Here is a 9,713-nt window from a genome sequence, read left to right as displayed (position 1 = left end):
TAGATAGATAGATCTATATATCTATATCTATATCTATATCTATCTATCTATATATATATATATCTTCAGTGCTCTGAATATTTCTCAAAAATTTAGAGACAGAATCTCAAAATGCTGCTGTGAAAGTATACAACGTAGTAGACAACAACCTGCAGTGAAAAGAAAGAAGGAGGGAACATAGGTGAGATGGGGGGAGTGACAAAGCGAGGCAGAGGGAGGAAGAACTGGAGGCTTCAGGACAGAGCAGAGACAGCAGCAGCGGAGGAAGAAGCACACACCTGGAATTCAGGTACTATTTTTGTTTATGCACTGGTGTAATTTCATGTTTTATTCTTACATTTTACAGCTTAAAATCTAAATGAAAACTTCTGCTGTGCATTTGTACTTTTATTTAGACATAACAAAAAGTCTTTGTCTGGGGCAATTTGCTGCCTACAGATTTCTTTTTTTTTTAAACTGACTGAAGCACGATTCATTTAACATTTCAAAGAGGCCTTTACCTGTGAGCTTTATGCTCTGTAACTTGTGGTGAATGCCTCCATTGTTTAGTTTCGATACGCTGGAATGCTCTCGAACATCCTGAATAATCCGCTCAATTATGAATGGTATCATTTATTCTATAGTCTCAGCACCTCAGCGAAGGCCATCCGGTAACTTAGCAACTAGTGCCTCTCATTCAACATTAAAGTGGGGTAACATGAGAAGACCCAGTGGCCTCACTCCAGGAGAGTGACAGGGATTTGTTACTGACACATAGCCTACATTTTCCCTCATTCCCACAAACAGATTCATGACACTTTATCTGTTAACCTGTAATAAAGTGTAGTTTTTACATTGAGATTGTACTCGAGATTATGTTTTCCATGACCTTCTGCTCCTAATTTCTTAACTTCAGCTGCCCCTTAACAGCATACAACAAATGTCACCCACAGATAAGATCTTTAACATCTTTTTAAAACATGGGAAACAGATTTTATCCATTGACACTCTGAGGTCACATGTTTCCAGGGGGACCTTATTGTGAACATGCAGAGGTAAACTGACACCTCACCCTTTCATCCTTGCAAAAGCCTTGTTGTTTTGCTCCAGGGGGGTTAAAGGCTGTCTAACTAGGTCTACACCATTAACATATACAAGTTGGTACCCACAATTGACAAGTCAGAATTTGATCCATTTTGCATGGTCATAAAGACTAAAAAAAAAAAGAGAACGGACCCTTCTTTTGGCAGTCTCTCACATATCTTGTGTTGGTGGTGAAAGACAGGGTTCAGTTTCAATGCCTTGAGCAGATAAGCACTGCTGTTTCCACCAAAAGTGACAATGAGGGTCTGTGCAGCAACTATTTGAGACTGTTGAGTTTTCATGATGAATGACATTAAGAGAGGTGACTTGGCAAACAAACACCCATAAGCCCCTCTTCTTCAGCCTGACATCACCATTCAATTATCATATACTGTCAAAAATAGCTTTAAATTCTGATTTAATGACTGGGTATTTATTGTCGTAGTGATCAGCGGCTGCCAGCAGTGTTGAAGTCTGAATACAACGCTGACCTTAGGGAAACAGGACAGTGGTTACCTGAGAGCACTTTAGAGTCTCGTGAGAAACTGAATATTGTGTGGGATGGATAATGTTGCAACGAAAGGGCGCCTGTGTCCCAGTTTTAAAACAGCAACAGAAATGTACACAAGTCCTTAAAGGGTTTATGTGATACACCTGAGTCAACAGATAGGTCAAATAGATTTCCCAGAGGACTGAAGTTCATTTGCAAATTACAGGATGACTACTTTGGTTAGGAAATGATTAACCAAGATCTTCTTCTCGCATACAATCCCTAGTTTTGTTTCAGATTTACTTTGTAGATGTAGTGCAGTGACTTTTTAAAAAAAAGCATATGCAAGTATATGTTGTAATAAACTTAAATGCTTTGTTGTAAGGGTCTTCCATTTTCTATTTGTGTACCTAAAGAGTTTTGATGATCATTTCTTTTGCATTTTCTCTTTGTCTTTACAGACACATACTGAAAAAGTAGTGAAAAGTGACACCCCATTTGACAAGAGGATTGTTCAAATCTGCCATCCACAATGTTAATGCGGTCTCATTCAGAGAGAAGAGCCCTCCTTGGGTTCTCAGCCCTGCTGACACACAGCACTCCAGAGCAGAGAGATGCAACCTCCCCTCCTCCCTTATCCTTCACCCCACGGGAGTCCATCTTTACACCCATATCTCTTACTTCACCACCTCCCTGGGTGACTCAGGCCCTTTCTAACCTGGAGCAAGGAGAACAAGAACTGCAAAGCCTCAGAGAGCGACAGCAGGCTGAAGTGGAGGAGGTGAACCGTGAGTTGGACAATGCTGTGATTGAAGCTCAGAGAGAGGAGCGGCGCCTTCTTGAGAAGATTGAGCAAGACCACAGAGAAGCTCAGCGGTACCTTAGTCAGTTGAAGAGGGAGAACGCTGCAGCAGTGCGAGTTGTGCAGTCACTTGTTGATCAGCAACTCAGAAGAATTGGACAACTAAAAGAACAGATACAAAGATGGGGCTGTACTGCTGGTGGATCCAATAAAAATCAGCTGCAGAGAGGAGTGTCAGAGGTAACCCAACCTTGGGAAATCTCTCTAACACTTAAAAGGGTCAGTTTCTTACCAAGCCCTGGGTCCAAGACCTTAAGCTTAGGGGAAGTTGATGTTCATGAGCAAGGCATGACCTACCCAATTGGTGTCTGTGGTGTCCAAGGACAAAAGTGTGCCTTGCACTCAGGAGATAAAACATTTTCAAACATTACTCCTCTTGAAATTCGAAAGGAACCACAACCAAACAGAGCTGGGCAAAGGTACAGTCCAGAGGAGAGCAATAGGGCCATCAGTGGGAACATGCGAGTTGTCCGGAAACTACGTCTGTCAAGCTCTACAGAAAATGAGGATGAGCTCAAATCACCCACCTTAAAGTCCCCCATACCAAGACATCGTGGTGTATCTGAGTCATCCCAAGATGAGGAAGTGGAGTCTGTGTGTTCAGACACACTGGGGCAAGACCTTTTCCTTGCTATCCCACCAGTCTCCAGTCAGGGAGAATCTGAAGGTGATGAATCTGATGGCAGACAAAATGGAACAAAGAGGCGTGCCACACTGAAGGGTAAGAGGAAGCAAAAGGCCCTTGTCTTGGTCTCAAGTGAAGAACCATCCTGTCCTCCTGAAGAAACAGATGAAAAAATAAGTGATGTGACAATATCTCCAAAGACTAGGCGCAAAGGTTCACTCTCTAGGCACAGTCTTGTTGATTTTTCCACTAGACATCATCCACCTTCTCAACACACCCTTTTCAAGAAAAAGACCTCACATGGATCTTCAATGGACAGTGGAAGCCCTCCATCCCCAGTGGACAGTGAGGATTCCTGTTACACCTACACTGTAAATACTCCAGTCAGTGGATCCCTCAAGCAAGAGTACTGCCGTTCAATGTCCACCACTGACCTCTCAGGTAAACTTCACCCTTTGATTAATAGTGACAAGGGTGAGCGTAGAGGAATCAGAAAGGTCAACAGAATGCGTCTTGCCTCTGAACCTTCAACTCTTGAAAAAGGCCAAGAAAATGGCAAAGAATCGGACGGGAACATTGTGAGTTCTGATGAACGACAATCAAGATCCCAGACTCGTGTTACACAGGGTTTAAGCTTAAACCAGGTGAGCAGATCTCTGTCCTTGTCAGCAATTGAAGGAGACAAATTACACCAAGACAAAAACTCACAACAATACAGCAAAGATAAGAAAGACAGAGTTGTAACAGCATTGAGGGAACTCGAGGAAGAGGGTGGTACAACAGCGCTTGACTCAGCTTATCTGGTCAAACAGTTTGGAAAACAAGGATCAGGCCGCACTGACTTCAATCTTCCAAGTGGCGTCCATGCAACTGTCAAAGGGCAGCTCTTTGTGGTGGATTGTGGAAATGCCCGTATTCAGGTGACGGATCTCCAGAAGAATGTTGTACAGCAGGTGTCTCCTTCGGGATCAGAAAGGTCTTCTCGTATCTGCAACTACTTTGACGTGGCTGTGAACTCAAAGGGCCTCATTGCCCTGACCTGTGCTGCTGAACGAGCTGTGTTGGTGTTCAGTCGTCATGGACGGCTCCTGCAAACGTTTGGAGGCACAATGATTGGTTCTACCAATGAAGAGCTGGATGCTCCCAGAGGGGTGACTGTTACCCGTCAGGATGAGTTCTTGGTTGCTGACATCAAGCGTGGCACCCTAACCTCCCTAAAGCTGGACCCCAAAACTGGGGCCAGATTGGAGCGCACTGTGGTGACCGGGTACCACAGACCCTACCTGGTGGCAGCCTGTCTCACCACCGGGCTTATGGCAGTAGCCGAACGTGGAAATGAAACTGGACGTGTCCCATGCATTCGGGTCCTCGAGCCTAGCTGGAACACTATCCGAATCCTGGGGGTGTGCTCTGGCCTGGGGCCTGTTTTGACCTGTCCTTGGGGTCTCTGTATCGATAGCGATGGGGATGTCCTGGTGGCAGACTGGGGCAAGCAGCACCACCGTGTTCTTCTCTACCCATCCAAAGGAGTTGGCTGGCCACTGGTGACTGATAACCTGAGTAGCCCAAGGGGCCTGGCACTGCTTCCTGATGGCCATATGGTGGTGTCAGACAGCATGAATCACTGCATCAAGATCTACCGCTACAAGTGAACCGCAGAGAATGTTTAAGAAGAAAATTAAGACAAATCTGGATAGCATTAAGACTAATTGCTGTGATAAACTAAAAGGGTTAACTCAGTAATAGCAGGCAATATCTTTGAAACGTATAATGTGAGTTTCTTGAGTATAATACGCAGTCTCTACCTCCTACTTGCTTTAATTTGATAAGATCATGTTTGATGAGATTTAAAAATGGGGATAGTACTTTATTTTTTCATTCATTTGATGATAATCATTGATTAGTAGATGACATGTATTCAGTCCAAAAGATACTAGTAGAGGATTAAAGTACCAATGCATGCTTTTAAATTACCCTTGAGTGTTTCTAATGTATTTTATCAAATTAAACTACAGTAAGACTTGGTAGCCCATAATGCTTTGTTCCTGAGTGACACTGAATGACATTTTGTGAATTTTGCCTATAATGCAAAATATTTAATTAATCAGTAATCAATACAAATTTGAGAACTTTCAACAGATCAAACAATATAACAAGCTTAAGCATGGGAGGGGCTTAATGATTTTTGTACTGTTCTCTTAGTAAGACAAATTAAACGTTGATTTAAAACTAATTTTGCATGATTTGTTGTCACTGTGCCTAACCACACGTTATTACACAACTTCAAAGTCTGTTCATTAGCTTTTGGGCATTTCTCTGGCGTACATTTTTGCCCAAAAACACATGCATTACCAGAAAAGTCTGTCAACAAAAAAAAAAGGGAACAAAGGGCGCTCACTGATCCTGAGTTGCCGGACATGTAAGAAAGTCAGAAGTGGTCATATGTTAAGCAAACTTAAGCAAACAGATCAAAGTACAGCATTGCCATTTGACTCCTCTCCAAAAGGTTTTCTTCAAGCATTAAAACAGCTTTGTTAAAGACAGATATTTTGCTTTAAGGCAGTTATCAACAGTATAGAAGATAGTTTGAGATGCACACAACACTGACATTTTATAGACATCACTGAATAAACGGCAAAGTAAGACGCCAGAGCCTCATTTTGTAAGAGCAAAAATTCCAACACTCTGTCAGTGCAAACACACACAAACCATTTCCTAACATGTCCACCCACACATACATTTCAGTATAAAAGCGCAAGATCAGCTCTGGCACAGCCACAGCTCTGTTCCACAGTGAGACTCCACGCCAGAGGACTTCAGCATGGAGCTGTTCACCAAAACTCTGTTTCTGTGCTTAGCACTTGCCCTCACTAATGGAGCACCTGCGTGAGTATTAATGAACTCTAATCTAAACAGGTCACTCCGGTCAGGATGCGGTACTAGTATCATGATCCCAAGATTGCTTCTGACATTATGTGCATGCTCTAACCATTGAAAAGAAAGTGCTTTGTGTGCAGTTTATTTAGGCTAAAAAGCCAAAACCTGAATGACTTATGCTTGATATGTGGTATGTTTATGTGTTATATGGTAAGTTTATTTGCAACAAGTTCCTTACGAATTTAGTCTGTTCTGTAATATGAGCATATACATACATACAGGGGTAGAAATAATAGGGTTTCACAACTAATCAAAATATTATCAAAATCACAATACAGACAAGTGCAATATCCAAATCACAGAAGCTGCAGTATTTTGCTAAAGGTAAAATGTGTGACAAACTGCATTATAAAGAAATGTTTTTGTTCTACAGAGCAACACTCTGGCCTTCACATCTTGCTCTCCACATTTAAGAAAACTTGTGTTTGTTTGGTACAGACCTCAACAAACGTCACATCATCATGTTTTCAATAGTTTTTCCAAGAAAATGAAAATTGGGACACAAAAATTATCATTCCCAGCAATCGTGAATCTGTTCAAATAACTGCAATATGAGCCACGGAAAAGCGCTACGTCACTACTCCTTTCATTTCAAAACTCTATTTGCTAGTTAACAAAGTTCACCAGTTGGGTCGATTGAACAAATACAAGAGCGCAAAGTCATCAGATTACCTTGGTGGTGTGTCAATGATTGACCCCCTCTCATCGTGACTCAAGGATTTCTAGAAATGCAATATAATGTAGGAAAATAAGGATCTTTTTCTTTATCATCCACAGTGTACAACAAGATGCCGCAGTAGAAGGTGTGTTTTTAATAAACATAATACAATCATAATGGATTGTCCATAATTTCTCTGCTACAGCTAAACATCAAACATCAAAGCTGTTCCTCTTAAAATGCATATCTAATGACACATTATCTGTATTTACCATTATTTTAGTTGCATAATAATCGTAATGGTAACAAGAGTGATATTTTGTCTATATTTCTAACTCATATAAAGATGCTGCTCTGCCAGACCGGTGTGAAGGCATTGAGTTTGATGCCATCACTTCTGACGAGAAAGGAACCACTTTCTTCTTCAAAGGTTTGGAACATTTTTATAAAGAGGCTCTTTTGGCAATATCAAATATCCTGTATACTTATTTTATTATTATTATATTTACTTTTACTTTGAAGTAAAGCCTCAACACAGTATATAAAATTACTCTTTTTTAAATTTAGAATAATGGACTTGGATATGATGAGATGGTTATTTTCCTTTGAAATTATTTAACTATTTTAGATAATTTATTGCAGTGTAATGAAATTGTTTTCCCTGCAGGTCCCCACTTGTGGAAGGGTTATCATGGTTCAGCTCAGCCCTCCAATGAGTACTTCAAGGAGCTCGATGACATTCCTAACATTGGCCACGTCGATGCTGCCTTCCGCATGCACAACGTAGACAACCAAGAGACCCACGATCACATCTATTTCTTACTGGTATGACGCTCGGATTCTTTCATCTATGATATAATTCTGTTAAAAATGGCCATCTGCCACTGATCTTTACTTTTTCTGATGTAAACTCCAGGATGACAAGGTGTTCAGCTATTATAACCACACTCTGAAAGACGGGTATCCTAAACCGATCCAAGATGACTTCCCAGGAGTCCCCACTCATCTGGATGCTGCTGTGGAGTGCCCCAAAGGAGAATGCATTGTCGACTCAGTTTTGTTCTTCAAGGGTATGTTGGCATTCACGGCAAACATATCCAGCCAACTACATCAAGACTATAATTAAGAATAATGTTTAAAATAAAAGGAATAAACAATGAGTTGAAGCGAGACCAATGCAACAGTAGATTATCTCAGTATTATAAAGGTAATGCTGCCCCCTAGAGGAGGAGATTAGCTGCAGCAGGAGGAACTTCTGTCATGTTTTAAAGCAGTTCTTAAATCAGTAAAATGCTGTTTGCAAGCTTTTGTTACTCCTGTTTGTAGGTTTTACACACACATTGCAGGAATTTAAGCCATGTAGTAAAATACTGGTAGAATAGTCTATTTGTTTTAGACTTAAGGATTTAAGGATGTCAATCCATGTTGCTCTAACTACTAGAAATCCTCCCCACAGGAAATGATGTCCATGTTTATGATATTACCACAAAGACAGTGAAGACCAAGACGTGGTCCCACCTACCCGTCTGCACCTCTGCTTTACGCTGGCTGGAGCACTACTACTGTTTCCATGGACACAACTTCACCAGGTTCAACCCGGTATCCGGAGAGGTGACCGGTACCTACCCAAAGGACGCCCGCAATTACTTCATGAGGTGTGCTAACTTTGGTGAGTTCCTCAAGAAGAGTCTGATTTGGTTCAGATCTTACATTTGCAATATATTGAACAAGAAACTGATGCATTTTAATAAATCTTTTGTATTTGACTGCAGGTCATGGAGGTGGACCCCGTAAATGCAGTGAGCTCAAAATAGATGCCATCACTACTAACGATGCTGGCAAAACTTATTTCTTTGCAGGTAAAGTTAATAAAAAATACTTAAAAAAACAAAAATGGTAGTCTACAAAGGAACAGGCCAACATTTTGGGTAATGGGTGTTTTTTTTTGCTGAGAGGTAATGTATGAAGTGTGAAGCTAGAGGCATGCAATTAGCTTAGCTTAGCATCCAGGCCCGATGGGTCCTCTGCCAGAGGGTATGACCTGTATTGGGCGGGATGCAGATAAATGAAGGATACAGTGAGTGTGCTGCTTCTGCACCATGGCCCCCCAGAGTCATGGATTTATCTTTAAACATCAACACCTGCTGATTATTTCAGGTTGGTCAGTCAGATAAAGGATTTCCATACAGCCCACAACAATCATGATCTCCCACATGACAAACAAACTGGCTCCAACTCTGAAACAGTGTTGTGTGTGTGTTGTGTGTGTGTGTGTGTGTGTGTGCTCCGGCCTTTACTACAACAACCAGGCAGACACAGCGGTCTACACACAAGCAGCCAACAAACAAGTTTTTATAAAAGCCCGTCAACACAATAATGAATATGAAACAACCTTACCAATGATGTTTTCATGCAGCAGCTGTTTTGAAATCCAGTCCAAATGAACATGAACCCACTGGTGAAATGTCGCATACTTGAACGCACCACCATCGTCCTCTCACGGTTTGCTATAATTACCTGAAGAACGAGCCGAGCTGTTAGCAACAACATTAAGGTTGAGTTTGAACACTTACTGTAAGTTAAAAACAGCGAGTAATAAGAAATACAGCAGACAGCTGAGGCTTTTAAACCCCGGCAGACAAACAGACTCAAGTGGCTGGGCCCTTTTAAAGGTGAATAACAGGGTGGAGATCAACGACAGTACAAACACGCGCCCCCTGCTGGTGCTGTCTGTATAAACACTGGAATCAGGCAGAAACAGAAACAAGTGGCTTTTGCCAAAATTTGAAAATTCAACTAGTTACAGCACGTAACTGTAAGACCCCAAGTTGTTATTATTAACCAAGCTAGAAATGTAAAATTTATATTTCTCCAGTACTTGTTAATGACCAAACAAATGACGTTCCCATCAGCCTCAGCTGTACTGTGCATTGTGTGCTAATTAGCAAACTAAGATGGTCACTGCACTGGTTAAACATAAGCATTTCATTTTGAGCATGTTAGCATGCTGACAATTTTATTTTTAGTACAGCTTAGTATTTTTGAACTTCTTTTCATTTAACTCGGCAAAAAAAGGTGA

At 41.3% G+C, this 9,713-nt stretch overlaps 1 protein-coding gene across 1 annotated transcript in view; it reads left to right on the top strand.

Annotated features, from left to right (window-relative positions):
• Positions 1 to 5,828: 5,828 nt before the first annotated feature.
• Positions 5,829 to 9,713, top strand: part of hpxb (hemopexin b) — a 4,854-nt gene continuing 969 nt past the window's right edge. The window contains exons 1-7 of the mRNA XM_035677787.1: positions 5,829 to 5,925; positions 6,754 to 6,779; positions 6,981 to 7,064; positions 7,302 to 7,459; positions 7,551 to 7,704; positions 8,091 to 8,303; positions 8,407 to 8,493. Of these exons, the coding sequence (XP_035533680.1) occupies positions 5,861 to 5,925; positions 6,754 to 6,779; positions 6,981 to 7,064; positions 7,302 to 7,459; positions 7,551 to 7,704; positions 8,091 to 8,303; positions 8,407 to 8,493 (787 nt within the window). The 5' untranslated portion in view covers positions 5,829 to 5,860. The remainder of the gene's footprint in view (positions 5,926 to 6,753; positions 6,780 to 6,980; positions 7,065 to 7,301; positions 7,460 to 7,550; positions 7,705 to 8,090; positions 8,304 to 8,406; positions 8,494 to 9,713) is intronic.

This window comes from Morone saxatilis, unplaced genomic scaffold, assembly GCF_004916995.1.
Source record: "Morone saxatilis isolate NCDOM2014 unplaced genomic scaffold, NCSU_SB_2.0 Contig6, whole genome shotgun sequence".
NCBI lineage: Eukaryota > Metazoa > Chordata > Actinopteri > Moronidae > Morone > Morone saxatilis.
The sequence above is the reverse complement of the archived record's forward strand: the minus strand, read 5'-3'. Positions and strand labels throughout refer to the sequence as shown.